An 18011-nucleotide genomic window follows, 5' to 3' on the forward strand; every position below is an offset into this window, starting at 1 on the left:
GTAAAAGGCAAAGTCCCAGATGGGCAGTGGGTCTTCCTGACAGGCACTGCTTGACTCACTACCACCCTCAATACCTGCTCCCAGAAAGTGCCATCCTTAGGTTACATGATGAGGTATCCCCTGGGTCACAGGTACTATGGTAGGAACAGGAGGACAGGCAAGCTGGCACCTGGCACTGATTCTAGCTTTGGTTCTTTTCATTCTGCCAGCATTACCACTTCACCTAATCTATACCCTGTGCTCAAGATTGGGGGAATGATTTACTTATCCAACAGCAGCAGCTATTCAAGTAGAGAGCCAGCTTCCTGGATCATTTCTTATAGCTCATGAATATTTATAGAGGACTCAAAGATGAGAAAAGTGATCAGTGCCAGCAGTACAACAGAGAAAAGTAGGAGCTAAGTTTGGAGAAAGAAAGAGAAGGGGCAGCTTTTTAGTTTGGGCTGGAAAAAAGCTGAAGCATTGGAGCTCCTTGAGGGAAGTTAGTGCAGGCCCTGAGCTCTGACCAGAAGGTGCCCATCTCCACTTGCTCTTCTTCACCTCACCGACATCACCGCCCCAAAAAGTGCCTCTGAGGTTCCTTATTTGTGGTCACATTGAATTTCCTAATGATACTATAAGCGATATTGGTCTTAATAACCATGATTTGCAAAGTTATAAAAATCCTCTCTATTTTATATTTAAAACTATAGATATTTGCTCTACATACATTTTGCATGTACAGTATCTACTTGCACTCTGTCTAAAAGATAAACTACGTTATCCTGTCAATTGGATACTGGATAAACATGAAGTTTGGATGCTATTCTGAGTCAGCTCTATGAAACCTTGAGGCAGCTCTGAAAATCCTTTTGGTGAGATGGAGCTGCACTCCTCTATCCTGGGAGGTCCAACCTATCACCTGGGGCAAGAGAATCCAGAGCTTTCAGTGCTAAAGCAAGAAAGCTCCTAGTCCCTACGAATGTGAAGCCCAGGGCCTTATATCACTGCTTCTCAAATTGAGCAAGAAAGTTGGTGAGCAGAGAATAATTGCAAGTAAGAAAGGTTTTATGCTAGATAAGACTCAGCAGATAAATGTGAAAAAACCACTAGGTTAGTTTAGTCCCTGGGGGAACAGAATTATTCAGGTGCATCACCCATAATCATTACTTTGACTACGGACTGCCTAAAAATGATACACTTCTATACACTTCGCTGTTGCCATGCAGACACAGCCAAAAGAGAGCACATGAGAGAATATGAATGATTTCTTTTGAAGAATTTTCAAAACAAGTATGCCATTACAGCCAGGGTATAACTGTTTAAAGCCTGCTACCCCAAGAACTACCTCGAGCCAAGAACTTCCACATAACCTGCCTGTTACTGAGCTTGCTGGTCACGGGTCCCCCCAACTGGATGAGAAGTTGTATTTTACAAGAACCACAGCGGTTCCTATGCAGATTAAATTTGGAAAGGTGTGGATTAGGATTTAATGGTTTCTAACCATGGCTGAGGCTTAGAATTACTTCAGAGAGGTTTAATTACTGCGGACTCAGCCCCATCTTAGGCTAATTAACTCAGAATCACTTGGTGGGGGTAGGGCAAGCAATGGTAGGATGCAAAGTTTCACTAGTGCTTCTTGTGTCACACCAACAAGGCTGGGAATTCTTACACTGGAGGGCCAGCGTCACAGAGGGGCTCACTTTCACCACCTCTCACCAAGCCTCTGTGTTGCGATGCTTCACTCACAATGCTTCACACACACTGCGCTCTGCATCAGGCTTGTAGCACCACCTCTCTTCTCATGGATCAAACCCAGAATGGACATATTTTGATCTAATTTCACTAAACTACTTTACTAAGATGTGTGATTGTGAAATCTATGTTTTCTTTAAAAAATTATGAGGCCTACAGGTACACAGAAAATAACATGGATTTTGCAATACAATCAAACTAGATTCAAATCACAACTCTAGATAAGGTTACTTTAGCTATAATGAGAATGTTTCTTAAAATAGAATAGGGCCAGTGGTTCAACCTCATATCCTTACTATGATGAATTAAAGGTGGCTATTTGGTGAAAGTCTGTAGAGGTCCTGGCCACAGTATATACTTACAATGGAGCTCAAATCTCCCAACTCCTTTATGTTCTTGCATGGTCCCACACTGCCACCATTCTGAAACACAGGCTAGAGGGAAGGGATGTGGTAAGCATGAAGCGAGGGATCCTCAGGTAAGAGTGAGCCAGAAAAGCTCAGGTACTGGTCAGGAAGTGAACATGTAACTCATAATAAGTGTGCTGTCACTGTAGCAATCCAAGATGCTCTTAGTGCCATATAAAACAGGATATCTTCTAGAATAACAGTAAGTGTATACAAGAGCCAGGGGGATGGCTTTAGGAAGAAAGGTGTGTGAGTAAAGCTTGAAAGATAAAGAATTGCTTGGGCAGTGAAGTACAACTTAATAACATTCTAGACACACAGAAGGTGACAGAAGTTGGCTTGCTGTCAAAAGCTGCCTAGAAAGGGGAATAAGGGTGAGCCTGGACAGTCAGCCCTTAGAAGAGAAGGGGCTTAATGACCCCTGAGGTCAAAGCATGCTAAGTGCTAAATGGCTGAGAGGCTTGGAGGATTCATTAGTACCCAATGGAAGAGTGGAAGGCACTAAAACTGTACAGAGAAAGGGGCCTAGAGTGAAACAGAATCTTACTGGAAATGAGAAAGACTGGATGGCAGAGAAGTAAGACAGGTACGTCACCGGACAGGGGGCAGAAGGCTTTGGGGGCCTTCATTCATGACCTGTTACCCACTGTAGGTGAAGATATGTCCTTTCCCCTAGCCTTCCCCCTCCTGACAATGCATGGAACAGCCCCCCACCCTGCCCTGCCCCTTCCCGCCCCATCCTCCCCCTTTATCATCACCAGGACCTCGTGAGCTGTGACAGCGGGGATGCCATGACGTCTACATGAATGAGAAGACCTGCTGCTCCACATCTTACACTAGAGAGAGCTCAAAAACATGAGGGAGAAGCGTAAGACCCAGTAGAAAGTTACAGCACCTAGCTCATCCCCGTGGTGCCATGAAAGCCAGTCCTGTTCTTCAGTGACCTTCTCAGTCTGATCTACTCAAGCCTCACTCCCTTCAGCTCCTTAGGCTCAAGCACTGCCACTCCCTGTTCTCCCTCCACCTCATTGAAACTTTTCCTGTTCTTTGATGCCACTGTCTGTTTTAATTTCCATTATCACCACAGAAAGTTCCCACACATACCCTTTATGACCATTTCAAGATTCTCTAATTTTCTGAATTTCTCATGAACTCATTCCCTATTGTATTCTCTGGATGTAACATAATGTTTTTTGAAAGCAAAAAAAAAGTTTTTAGTGGTACTGGGTACTGAACCTACTCACTGAGGTACATTCTCAGCCATTTTTTTATTTTGATTGTGATATAGTGTTTCACTAAATTACTAAATTGGCCAGGTTGGGCTTGAATTTGGCAATCCTCCTGCCTCAGCCTCCCAGATTACTGGTATTACATGTGTGCCACCAAGCCTGACTAAAAGCAAAATTCTTGAATACTGAACATCAAGATCTATCAAATGTTTGGACATGTTTCTCTTTGACACTCCATCCTGCTTGTGTTAAGAAGGATGGAGTGCAATGTTCCTTCACACAGCATTACTGGTAGGTACTGTCAGCCTCACCCATCAGGACCTTGACATTTCGATGTTACTAACTGGAGTGATGAATCCATGTGTTCAGATTTCATTTCATCTGCTCTACTGACTGGAAAAGCTAAATGAAGATGCTTATGATTAGCAGTTTATACTAATCAAGATCTAATCAGAGGGAGAATGAATGAGGAGGTGGTTTACCCCAGTCTTCAGATTCTCAGTCAAGTGAACCCATCTGGTGGCAACAAGGTAGCAATCATTCCTTCAAGTGCCTGAGACTCCCTAAGCCTGACAACCTCTGGCTTTCCTGTTTTGAAGACTGAGGTCAGAATTCACAGATCCTGTCTGTAACTCCTACCACTAACAATAACAATTGCTGCTTTCAAAAGGGATCACATCTTCCCTCATAATTCATACTACCTCAAGGTAGCCAAAATATTCTTGAAAACCTTGGGTAAATTCAAAGTGAAAGCCATCAACTCCAGTGTGCTCGACAAAAGACTTAAAATCTCTTAGTAGGAAATCCTACATCAGAGAAATGGCTTCTTTGAAGGCTGACTCCAGAATAATAATAATAATAATATGAAGTTTCATCTTTTTGTTTTCCTAAGTAAACTGGTACTTCACATGGCAATTTGCATAGCAGAGTAACTTGTTGAGAGATTGTCTCATTTCTTAGAGACTCACTTCATAAAAATGCAAGTTGTTTTTCCATCACTTCCGAAATGATCCCTGATCCTGGAGGTGTGGTCTTCCCTGCCCCCAGGACAGATGAAGGGATGCATTCATCCCCATCACGTGCAGGGAAAGAGGTCTCAATTTCAAATACGGGAATACTGAAGTCAGGAAAGTGGATGATTTCTTAGGGATAGGGGAGAAAAGGGTTAGATGTATGGTTAGAGAGCAGGGCAATTTAAAAATAATGTGTCTAAGGTGACGGTGCCACTGGACAGAGGGAAAGTCAGTGGGCTTCTGTTCAGGATCTTGGTGTTCCAAACAGAGAACTGGACAAGACACACAGAAAAGGCAGCAGAAGTGTACATTTGCTGAAAGAAGGAAAGAAGTATACTCTGCGGAGTGAAAGCCAGCTGGTGAAAAGGCTCACAGAAGCCCCCAAGGATAAGGAAAAAAGGTCTTTTGTATCCAAGATTCCCAGATTATCTCTCTTTCATGCAAATAAGGCATTGGGAAAGTCATCCTATCAAACACTCACATGACCTCACACCTTGCATACACTGTCCTATCCAAAACTCGTTTGGCTTCCTAGTACATGTAAATGAAGGATTAGATATGACATCTTTGGGTTGGTTGTGCCCACATGCAAATGAAGGACTGAAAAGAGCATCTTCTGACTGGTCCTATGTACTGCACCAGAGTCAAATGAATGATTGAAAAGAAGTTTCTGTTTGGTCCAAAATAGCACTTTTCTGACAGATTCTGTGCACCATGATGATTGCACGACTGTATTGGGAGTGTCCATTCTCCCTGAGAGTGTTCCTCACCCAGTTGCCCTGTCTTATACCTCCCTGAGAGACCTGGTCCCTGAAATCTTTCAGGGAAATTGAGGGACAAAGATCCATCTTTGGCAGCTACTTCTTGATGGTCATGGGCAGAGACCCTGCCTATGTAAGGCCCAAGTCTCATATTTTATTCTAAGGATAAGGATTTTTTTTTTCCATTTTTGTCCACCCACATCCAGGGTAGATGAGGAATTTTCATGAGAGGGAGTCACTGGTATTGTTGGAAGACAAACAGGCATTCAAAGAGTACAGCCTGAATCCAGGAGACGTCAAGATCAGTTTGCCTGGATGAGTAATACAAAGGAGGATTAGGAGGACCCACACAGGTACAAAAGGTCTTATAAGGCTTATCAGAAGATCCAGCCCTTGAAGGATCTGAGAAAATAGATCAGCAAGTTATCCTGACTGAGGTTATTACTGTGGTGCTGGTTATCATGGTGCTGGCCCAAGGGTCTAGGTTCCTGTGTGTCATGAACAAAGAATTGGATGAATCACACAGATACAAAAGAACAAGCAAGCAAAGTTACTGAGGTGAAAACATGCTCAAAGAGGAGCAGGCTGGCACCAGAAAGGGAGCTGGCATGAGCCATGAGGGTTTAGGTGGAGGTGTCTTTCATTATTTCTGGTCAAGATTCCAAGTGCCTTGCACAGAGCTGTCCTGGTTATGTTTGACAGCTCCTGCTGGGTCACATCCTCTGTGTCCACTGTGCTTGTCCCTTCCCATAATTCACTGTGTTATGATTGTATCCATGAGATGCAACCCATATGGATGAATAGATAATGAGTTTGTCTGTGGCCAGAGGTTACTTTTAGACATGTTGAGGTGTTTCTGTGCCTATGCCTGAGTTGGAGATTTCCCTAAGAGCTGATTTATGGGCTGCTTCTAAGACTGTGGCTATTGTTTGGGAGTTAGAGGTGGGTCCCTGGGCAGGACCAGGACTCTTAAAAATTGATATGTAGGTGGTCCCTAATCCATGATTGATAGGAAGGTGTGCCTTGGCCCATGCTAACTACTATCCTACTGGGCTTTCCCCAGAAACATCCTTATAAAGCCCCATCTCCTCCTTCATAGCCTGACTTGCATAGAGGGGATGACACCATTAGAGGAAGTCAATGGCCTTCAAGGACCATAAGTCAGGTGAGACGCACTTCTGAGGAAGCTCAGGTCTTGCCCATCAGCCTATGGAGGCCTAGGACCAACAGCATACTGAATAACACATGTCTTAGGTGCCCAGGGCCCAGGGAGAGACTTCCTTAGAATACCCACATACCCCCAGGCTATTGTGCAACCCTAAAAAGAAAGAAGGAACCCCTTGAATGAATGATTGGGTGTGGTCCTAAATTGATTTTTTAAATTGATTTTTAAAATATAAAGAAATATATTAATTGTGCTCAAGTACCATGTAGCAAACCATATCTATTGTATCTCATTATTAAACCAAACTTAGTTTTAAGTGAGAAAATTTTGAGGCTGATGTTTAAAATTCATAGATATTTCAAAGGATGAGAATACAGTTTGGGACATTTACTACCAATTATTTCAGGTGTAATGCTTACTTTCTGAGTATCTTCTCAATTTTACAGGCAAGACACTTTCAGGTTTCTGATCTCCACTAGATGGTTTAAGAGTTATTGCCAGAAAACCTTTCACTCTCAGCTTCTTCTGAATAGTAATGCATTATTTGTATGAATTCTAAATCCTGGCTATGTCTCCTATTGACAGTTTTAGATTAAGCACAGAAAGTTGATTATTTTATTGTTCTGCTATACTCCTTCATAAAAAGTGTGGTTCCAGAACATTTTCTGGAAAACAGGTATAACCACATCATAAAAACTGCTGAAACCATCTATTGTTTTATTTGGCTATTTGATCACCCAAAAGAGAAAAGTGAATTTATAGTACTTGGATTTGTAAACATCTTTAATATTAAAATCAGTTACCCAAACTTGTAAAGATATTATATCAGAAACAGTAGTTTTACTATTAAGGTCCTTAATTCCATCTAATCACTGATCTCTTGTTTCATTAGTTATTAAATATCAAACAAGAACATAGCAGTCTTGATTTAATCATTGTCCCAAGCTCCCCATGACTCCTATACAAAAATCATGGCCAAAAGAACCCAGCTACCTGATATTGTTAATTCAGTAAGGCCCATTCACTGTAGTCAGTGAACTGCTCAACATGGTTTCTTCCATGCAAGTCACACTTCGGAAAGATACTGCAAGGGAAGAGGAATGTCTTGCCATTAACCACCTGAGTCATCTTGGGCACATGATGTCACCCCTTCGAGCATCAGTGGAAAAATGAGATGGATGAAATAATAACCAGTAAGTTGCTCCCAGCTCTGAAACTCTAGGAAGCCACTTTTTTTGCATTTGTAAACATAGAAAGGCCAAAGATATAATCAGGAAAAAAATGCATTGATCTAGCAATTTAGTCTGTCTCCAAACTTGCCAGCTTTCCTAATTTCCTAGTCTGTTTCCAAACTTTCCAGCTTTCCTAATTTAAAAGAAAATGCACTACTATGAAGATCTGCCTGTTTGACAAACTATTGTTTGCATCTATTAAAACAAGTATCTAGACAGATTATGCCAGGCAAACCAAATAACCTTATTTAGATGATTGAACTGCTATGGCATATAAAATCTTATATATAAATACGAGGTGCTGATTAAACCTGCAGTGCATACATTATTCAAAATTTGAATTTATGTAACTTTTAAACAGATCTAGAATTTTGACCTTTATTCATTCAACAGAGAGCTCAAATAAGCAATTCTGTGTCTGGCATGGAAATTTATGAAACAGTTCTAAAGCTCTGTCTCCATTTCAACAGAAAATAAAGAAGGAAAGAAGAGAACCAATAAGATTTCAGAGGAGGAATAGACTGAAGCACAATATAAGCACAATGGATGAGATTGCTGCTATCTGAACTGTTCTAACATTGTTCACTGTCCCTACAAATGAGAAATACTGGACTTAAAGATTACAAATATCTGCCTTTGTTACTTTGTTGCTACCAATCATCTTAGTTGAGAGCCTTGGAGTTTTAACTGTTATGTTCAGTAAGTGAACAAAAATCCATAAATCTTTTCCTGAAGCACTATTTATCACTAAACATCAAAGAAAAATCCTAGAATCTGCAATCATAAGTCCCAGCTTGGTCTTCCAATTATGTATCTTACTATGTACTATAGGCAAGTAACTTACCCCATGAGGTCTCATTTCCTTATCAATAAAATGGATATAATAATACCTACTTTGTGCTTTTTATGAAAATTAAATGAAACAGTGAGGGCAATGTGTCTGATATAATATCTTTAAAATTATCAGTTTGGGTAATTGATTTTATTATTAAGCTAGATTCAGCCCACTCAACTATATATAATTTTATCACATTCAGGATTTTTAAAATGTACTTTCATTTCATAATGAGGAGTGAGGAGCAGGATTTTTTGTGTTATTTTTTATTAGTTTATGTCTGCAATACATGCAGTTTGCAATCATCTTGGGGAGTCATCAACATGAGATTAAATTAATAATATCAACAAAAACAAAAAATGGGGAAAGAGGATTTAGAGGAGGGAGAAAGGCAGGAGGGAAGACAATTTTTAAAAAAAGGAATCAAGCTGTATTAGGAACAAAATTTTTGAAAGTTAACTTTTATAAATATAATGGATATAAAGGAAATTTTGCTGTGTATACATGCTCAATTCTCATTATTCATGGTGGTTTGTTCTCCAAAGCTGCCGGGAATGTGGGTTAAGTGAATACTAAACTATTGCTATTAGAGGAGACACAGGGGGAGGTGCCTATGAGCTGGTGGTCACAGCGTTTTGACCATCTGATCTATAAATACTGCTGTTTTTATGTGTGCTTCTTGTTAAGGATACCTCAGTTAGCATGTGTGACTGATTTTATTAACAATGAACTCACTGCCCACAGTACTGCATCTCAGGCCAGAAAAGAAGCCTGGCTATCACATGGGTTTTCTCCATAGGGCACACCTTCTTGCACTCAGAAATATGAGATAACCTTTCAGCACTCCAGTTGGGACTGATGTTAAATGGCAAAGTTAAAACAAAATCACAAACACTCCTCAAAGTATTGCACTAAGCAGCCAAGAGAACGCCTGTTTCCTGGATGAGAGCTCAAATGTGCAGACAGTGCTTGGCCGTTTTCACCATCCGCTGGGGCCAGGAGTTTGGGATGGGCCCGGGCTTTTCACTGCTCTGCCTGTGTGGGAATGACTACAAAGTGCCATGCATGTGGCTCACCCTGAGCCTACTTTGGCTGTTCTCCCAGGCTCACAGCTCATCTCCGCCTCCAACCTCAATGCCTCTGCACTGGCTGTGATTTCTGACATCAGGTGGGCCACACCCTGGAAATCCGGGCCAGGCCAGTGGCTTCCTCCTTACACATTACCAAGGCCTCTGGATGAAGGAAAGCCTCATGTCCAGGTTCTTGGGGGCTTGGTCTCCATTTCTCCCCCCTCCAATTTAACCCCTGATCATCTCTGCCTTCCTGACTACTCCTACTAGCTCAGCACCTGCTTCCCATCTCTGCTATTTGCCCTAGAGCAATGACTCCTGTGGAAAATTTTCATGTGATTAAAAAAATCTTTGATTGACTTTGTCCCCAGGTTACTGTGACCCTGCACCCTGGCCTACACATTTACACTCGCACTTGTCACCGAGTAAGGACTAATACCAAGTTAAAGTTTTCTGCCAGTCTGTCATGAAGAAGAACATGGCAGTCAAGCTTGTGTATGAGAACGTGGCATCATGATTATGGAGTGTGGGTCCTATGTGAAGAGGGTTTATGGACTGGTAAAGCAAACTAAGCCAGGGGAGTGACTTGGACAACAGTAAGTGCAGAATCACACATCACAAAATTCAGAACACAGCAAATGTAAATAGCTCCATCTCCCAAGTGGACAGGACTACATGTATGGAGGTCTGACAGTGGAACGGACACTGTGCTACGCACTTTGCATGTGTTACTTAGCACACATAATCACTATGAAAACAATTTGATATAAATAATATCATCCTCATTGTACAGATTGGGAAACAGAGGTTCAGGGAAGCTAAGTCCTTAACTGAGTGAGACCCAGGTATGCTATATCTGATTCAAAGTCCTTGCTGTGTTCCCTAAGATTTCCAGTATCTGTTGGGGCAAAAGAGACTAGCTGAGACCTGCACAGTACCTTGGCAGATCGAAGGTATTTAGGTCCACCACAGGCAGTAGGAAAGCTGTTCTAGATATCAAGCACCTGCAGGGAAGGCACAGCAGGGTAGGGTTTAGGAGGTGTCCTGGCCACTTGAGAACAAATGACTGTTGAGAAAAAAGTTTGGAGATGGAGAAGATTAAAATTGTGCAAGTTTCTGCAAGCTAGGAAGACTAGTGCCTATATATGTTATCATAAGAAGCAGTGACCAGAGGCATCACCTGCTGCAGTGATAAGCTATATTCAAGGAGTAAGGCTTGAATACAAACATGTCCTGTCTCACTGGCAAGTTCCTGAGTACGGTTCTGTTGGTGGCCCCTGACATTTTTAACCCATTGAAAGTTTCCCAAGGTAAAGTGTGTGAAATGCACTTAAGGCAAGTACCCTGCCTGGCCCACTGTTTTCCTTGTCTAGTGAATCAGTTTTGTACTGCTACTGTAAATGCCAACAAAGTTAGTGGCTTCCAGTAACACATTGTGTCACTTTCCCATTCTGTGAGTCAGACTTGCACCTCACTGACCAAAAGGAGCTGTGTTCCCTTGGAAACACTAGAAGACAACCCTTACCTGTTTGACTTCTAGAGGCTGCTCACATTACTTGGCTCATGGTCCCTTCCCAACTTCAAAACCATCAAGAGTTGGCTGAGTCCTTTCACTGCATCACTCTGATGCTGGTTCTTCTGCCTTCCTCTTTCACTTTAAAAGACCTCTGTAACTAGATGGAACCTACCTGGATAATCAAGGATATCTCCCCATTGCAAAATTGGCAAACTAGCCATCTTAATTTCACTGGAAGCCTTGCTTCTCCTGAGGTGTAACATATATCCACAAGTTCAGGATATTAAGACATGGACAACTTGCTGAACCATTAATTTGGCTTCTAGTCTATTATCTTGCTCTTGGATCTCTAACAGTGGCCAACATGCAGCTATATAACAGGTATTCTATGGGCCACCCAAGCAGCCACTTGGGAATGAAGTGGTACAAAAGTAAAGGTTAGTGTAATGCACAGGCCTCTTATATATAGGAGTGAGGAGGAAGTCATCATACAACACATGGCCTCCCGGATGTCTCAGGCCCCCTCCTATTCACCTGTTGGAAGTATCCACTGTACCCATAGACACAGCTCCCCTTGACAGGCTTCTTGCTAATCTAAGGCAAGTAGGGCAAGAGTCACTCCAGTCTGATCTTGAGGTTTGACATTGAGCTTCTAGCCTTTTCACCACTTTGCAGTTCTACTCTAACAGGGCTTCTTCTGTACTTCTGGACCCTCATCCTGGCATCCTGGTCCTTAATTTTATCCTGACTTCCCATCAGGAAAATGATTTCCTGTTGCCTCTACTTGCTAGTTCAGAGTTCTATGGCCTGCTTTCTGGCTGTATTGCTCTCCTCCTGTGAAGTTTCCTTCCTGCCCAGAGCCCTCTGCCTTCTTGGTTCTGTGGCTCTGCCCTACTCACAGGCTCCCAGTCCCTCCTCCCCATGCCCACAGGTACTGCATCCCCTCCTGGGCAGCTCCAGGGCCAGGCCCTACCTCATCTCACAGAACTCATCCTAGAAAGTTCTATTTCCTGAGAAATGTCCCTTTCTTTACTAGCCAAGGTAGCAGGTAGGCACCCAAACAGTAACAGAAAATCAGAGGCTCTAACAAGGGAAAGTCGGGCCAGTCCCTCCCTCATATCCATGATCTGAAAGGCAGTAAGAGACACTGCATAGCATTAAAAGGAGATGACAGAGGAGAAAACAAACTGGATAGCACAATGGAGCTGCCAAAGAGTATACAACAGGGAGGGCAGAGTTGGGCTTACGACCTCTCTCCTGGCTCCAATACCTGCCAAGCTGTGTCAGGGAGTTCAGTCTGTAAGTGGCAGCTGGCTGAGTATCTCAGCATTGGAGGGACTTTAAATGCCACCTAGGCTAAGCACTGAGTGATGCTGGAATCCCAGCTGGAAATGCCTGGCTAAGCCACCAGCCAGCCTCTGTGAACAGCTCCTACACACACACATTCCAACCGGAAGCTCCTCTGAATGTCAATAAACACCTTAGCTTTAGCTCATGTCTCCCGGACTTTTACCCACTCACTGGTTATAATGGTTGTATCCAAGGATACATACATGTGTACATGCACAAACACACACATGCGTGTGCACACACACACACACACACACCCTCACTCCACAAACTATCTTTTTCCTATGACTATTTTTCAAAGGTTTGCCCCCCAAGTGATTTCTGTGCTGAACAACCCTCCTTCCTTTAGTTATAATGAGACATTTTTCCTGTATTCCATTGCTACAATTTGGGTTTTAGGTGTCATCTAAAGGTCCATGTGCTACCAGTTGGGTTGCCAGCCTGTGATGCTACTGGGAAGTGGTGTAGCTTTTGAGAGGCAAGGCCTAGAGGGAGGTCTTCAGCTCACTGAGGATGTGCCCTCAAAGAGCGAAGTGGGACTTCAGCTCCTTTCTCTTCCTCTCTTTAACTTCCTGACCATAAGAGGAACATTTTCACTCCACTGTGCACACCCACGCCGATGTCTTGCCCTTTTACAGAAGGACTAAATCGATGGGTACACTCAATCATGGACTGGAAGCTTCAAAACTGTGAGGCAAACTAAACCTTTTTATATAAGTTGATTATCTCAAGTATCAATTGTAGTGATATAAATCTGACCAACACATCCTGTTCTGGGCTCTGTCCTCTGAGTCTCCTCTAGGTCCTCCTCACAGTGTGGCTTCTTTGGTTTCTGCTCCCAGAAGTGACTACAGCCTCAACCTCGTCACTCACTGGGGCAGGATTGCCATACTGAGGTCTGCTGGCCCTGTGAGCACATGGTGAGTTAGTCCCTCCTATCCTTCAGAAAAAGACCCAGAGAAACATGAACCAGGACAGATTTTCGAAATATGCTGACCAGAAGAACAAGAACTGGTTTGGGTTCCAGTGGCTCTGCCAAGAATTTCCAAAGTTCTAATCAGCATGCACCTATCTGGAGAAGGCAACTAGAACAAGAGCCAGGGCTTTAGGATACTCAGCTGGTGGAGCATTAAAGTGCAGCTGGAGGCAGAAAAAGGTCATGGCTCAGAGGCCCCAGTTACTCACCTCACCAGGTGGAGCAGCTAGGAGCTCCTGTCATTCCCACACAGAAATTGCTAAAGAGCCTATTATTACTCATGGAGGCCAGGTGAGGTGGCATCCTTGTTGGAGTAGGGCAGCTGACGTGGCTTCCCTGACCCAGGAGCTGCTTCTCTCTGGCATCTTCATTCAGTTCTGTGGGTTTCATATATTCTCTTTTTTCCTTTTGTTTTTGTACAGATGCACTTTCTAGATCAGCTGATTGATTAGGCCAAGCAGTTCCTGCATGTGTCAGTGCAGCCTCAGCCTGGAAGGGGACGGCCTGGAGGAGTTGCAGCTGGACCTACTGCAGACAGCAAGGAAAGACAGTGGTGCCAACTTGGTCAAGGCATTGGAGGGACCCCATGGCTTGAGTATTCTTTTCTGGTCCCTCTTGGTCTTTGCTCTATTCTTATAATAGGCAAATTGAGACTAGCCCTAAACCTATACCCTAAATCTGGGAACCAGCTTCCTAATTTTCTTCCTCACTTAGTTTCCAATGCAGTACCCTGCTCTTAAATGATGGTGTCTTTTTATTACCCATAATAGCCTTCCCTTTCTCCAGAATCCCAGGACTGCTTCCAAGGCTCTGTCCCACTGGCCAGACTTTGCTGCTTGATCATCTGCATGTTCTCTGCACCCACACACTCCACTGCTGAATTTTCTGTCTTCTCATCACCTTTCAAGTCTCCATTCCTCCCAGTGCCTCTCTCTGCTCACCCTTGTACCCAATGACTCCTGATAACACCAGCAGGTAGATTGCTTGCTGTGCTCTCTGCCAGCCACTGCATGGACCCCAACCCAAGCTTGGGGACTAATTTAGCTTCCCAGATTCTCCAATTCTGTCTGGGGTGACCCCTTTCTAAGACCCTTTCTCCTCAAAGCCACTTCAGAGGGAAATGGATTAAGAACAGCCGGGGAAGGGAAACGGGAACTGAATGAGAAAAAGGGCGTTCTGGTACACTACAACTAGAGTATGATTTCCCCAACTCAAGCTACTGGTGCAGCTCACTCCACCATCCCATTTCCTTGTCTAACCAGCATCCCAGTGTTGAAACCAGTGGATACTGATCAAGGATAAGTCATGGAGTAAAGTGTCCACTTTATGTGCTTTTGCGTTTCCCTTGGAATATATTGATGACAACTTATAAATTACCCCTGAGTTTTACGTACCAACTCTGAGGATACTTGAATTTAGGAAAACAATCTGGTGTTTGGCTATCTTGTGGATGTATTTAAATTCCCAAAGAATTATCTTTGTCAGGTGGTAATTCTTTTCACAGAAATGGTAACTCTGCTATTTGGTAATCAATTTAATAAACAAAGATAAAGCCTCTCCTATTTCATTACTACTTCTGGAATTAAATTTACCAGCAGTACTCTGCTTAGCCAGGGAGAACAAATGGGCTGGTTATTCATTCATGGAATACAGGTAAAATTTTTCCAGTGGCCACTTCTTTGAGGCATCTATTTTGAGATATTTGATGAAGAGTAAGTTACAAGGTGAATATCCAACCTTTCAGAGAGCGAATCAGGAGTCTCAACCAAGTGGCTGTTCACCAAATGCCAAGCCACATAGTGTGCTCTCAACCAAGCTGCGGTTGTCTCCAGAATTCATGTGTTTTATAGCCCCATTCTATGCCCCAACGTCACAGCCACCTTTATAAAAACCATGTTCTTTAGTTGGACTAAGTAGAAAAATGCAGTGAAAAGGTTCCTTGCTTTTCTCTAGGTAAAAGAAGACATTTTCTTAAGAAAAACACTGGTGAAGATAAAAGCCAAGCATTGTTTTAGACTCTCTCCAATTTCCAAAATACCACTTAAAAAATAATTACACCCACGATTTATGCACGATTCATTAGACACCAAGAGAAAATGCACCGCCAAATTTTAATTGCATTGAAAGAGTAGACATCATGAAAAATACACGCAACCTCTTTGGACTAGTACCCCATCTAAGTAACATCTTTACCACAGTATAAACCTTGTCCAAAAAGTCTATCTTTATTAAATTATCAAAATATTTTACTTTCATGATTGGATAAGCCTCTGAAGAAACTTTTTAGTTAAGCAAATAGAAGATCAAGTAACCTGGTGAAAATGAATGTGCTTGAATCACAAGAATCCCTGCAAAGATGACAGAAATGTCATAAACATTTGGTTGTCTGCAAACCAAAGTGGTTTTCCTCTCTGCTCCCTTCCTCTCAAAGTCAGAACAAGATGATATCTTCATTACACAGTTTTGGTAGAGGATCTACCAATTATACACTGTACACCATCTATTATCCATGCTGATTATATCCCGAATCTAGGGAGAACATAATAGACACAAGATTTTACGTAACTTATAATAGATGTGATAGACAGCATCTTGCAGAATGTAAACAGCTTTTCAGTAGATGAAAGCTGCTTCATTGCTAATCTGAAGAACTGATACAATGAACACCCGAAATTGTATTCAAAGGTCTAAAACAGCAAGGTGTGCTGGTGCCACATCAATCCTCTGGATTTTGAATGACACCTGCCATTTACACTCTGCTGCTGGCAGCTGCCTCTCAAGAAGGTGCGTGGGCTGTGTGACTGGCGCAGTGTTTGGTGTTCAGTGTCTTCCCCGGATCACTGTCACACACATACCTGTGGTCTTTGATGGTGTTTTCTCTCCTAGCAATAGTTTTAATCTTTTGGCGTGGATTTTGCCTTGGTAGTGTGAGTCAGCCACCACCGCGGAGGTGAAAGACATGTTACAGAGGGTGCAGCACTTGTTCTTATCCACCGTGTCAGCATCACTTCCCTGTTGCAGAAGGAGAGGAAACAGTGTCAGAGAGATCCCACTGCCCACTTCCTTTTCCTGTTCCATTCTTCTGTAAGGGAATTTTATCTCAGGATGGCTCAGGGAAAGTTCTCGTCATTGTTCTGCAATCTCTTCTTCACAATAATCATCCCCAAAACTTACTTAGGGTCCCATTCCCACATCCATTTTTAGTGGATACTAACATCAAATAGTAGGATTACAGGACAATTTTGCAGAAATGAGTTACCCAAAGAAAAATGGAGCCCACAATTAGGCGAGAGCACGTTGTGTCTGGCACCATGAGGAAAAGCAGCCTGTAATTGCACCCATTATACTCATTAAAGTAAGTAAAATATCAGAGTTCACATGAACTGAATTATTTAGCAGAAATTATCATTTGGCATTCAGCTTTGCCTTTACCCAATTTTAGCCTCACCAGGACACATGGCTGTGATATTAAAGATATTTTCTTTATATTTCTTTAAAGACGTGACTATTTTTCATTATTAGCCCTAGTATATATTATAAAGCAATGATGACCATGCTGGCTGAGTTTTCTGGAGAGTTTGTATAATTTTTTTCTTTTCTGCAGGAGAGGTGAGTCTTTCAATGTGGCACATAATGCTAAGATCCACTTTGATTTTTATTCTTTTGTAAGACAATGAAAATAAATCATGATTCAAAAAAAAAAATAAATCCTTTGTCGAACTATGTGGCCTCACTATTGTGCCACACAGGTCATCAATTACCTATACTTATGCAAGGGAAGATTAATCCATTGCCTCCTCTCCTGCCTAGCTGGAAATTGAGGGTAAAGCTGACTCTCAGATAAGGAGTTAATCTATTCCTTAATGGAACTGCAATAGCAAAGCATCTCATTGTTAAAGAGTAGCCTTGGAGGAGTAAAGGCCCCGCAATAGCCCCTTCTCTGATTCCCAGAAGGCCTAGAGAATGCAATTTAAAATTGGATGGGGAGGAGGAGGGTGGGGATGGATGGAGAAAAAGAATTATATATACTTTTTGCATAATAATAATATGGCCAGACTGCTGGAGGAAGTATTGCCATGCAAATCTGTGGTACCTAGAAAGGAAACTGGTTCTTCTTTAAGGCATGTCTCTGTAATATCCCTGAGAATCAGCTTCTGGTGTGTGTGTGTGTGTGTGTGTGTGTGTGTGTGTGTCTCCCAGGAGGCAGGCCCATAGTTAGGGGGAGCAGTTACCTCTGGGAAATATTGAGGGTGAGGTGTTGCAACAGGCTGGTGAGGGACAGTTGATCTGTGGTGAGGGAGGGGCTTAGGGAATGTGGTAGCCATGGAGCCTGTACCTATTTTGGATAGGACATAAAGCCAACATGCTTGGAATTCTGCCCTTTGTTAAAAACAGAAGGTGTATGCACAGTTACACCTTTGTGTGGTACACTATGGAGACACCCAAGGGGTGAAGGGGAGGGCTGGTCTCCTGGTCTCTCCTAGGGAATGGTCCAGGATCCCTTGGAGGCCGTCAGCCTGGGAGGATCACAAAAAGGCAAATGTCAGAGTTGCTGATAGGTTCTAAGGTTCTAGACCCTTAAATGAGGAGTACATAGCTCAGAAAGAATGAAATACCAAATCTGGTACTTTCCCGCTACATGTTAGGAGTATTTATTAATCCTACATTTTTTAATAAAACAAGGAAGATTGCCAAGGCCAAAGTGGTGGCTTGAACTATCCTA

The 18011-nt window shown here is 42.6% G+C and overlaps 1 protein-coding gene across 7 annotated transcripts in view; it reads right to left on the reverse strand.

Annotated features, from left to right (window-relative positions):
* The window catches only part of Zmat4 (zinc finger matrin-type 4), a 424653-nt gene that overhangs the window by 179040 nt on the left and 227602 nt on the right, over window positions 1-18011 (reverse strand). For all 7 annotated transcript variants that reach the window (XM_087217367.1, XM_087217364.1, XM_004855311.4 and 4 more), the window contains one exon: window positions 16144-16300. In XM_087217367.1, coding sequence (XP_087073493.1) covers window positions 16144-16300 — 157 coding nt within the window. The remainder of the gene's footprint in view (window positions 1-16143; window positions 16301-18011) is intronic.

Source organism: Heterocephalus glaber, unplaced genomic scaffold, assembly GCF_053883595.1.
Source record: "Heterocephalus glaber isolate CG9 unplaced genomic scaffold, H.glaber_assembly_v1.0 deba00001461, whole genome shotgun sequence".
Classification (NCBI taxonomy): Eukaryota; Metazoa; Chordata; class Mammalia; order Rodentia; family Bathyergidae; genus Heterocephalus; species Heterocephalus glaber.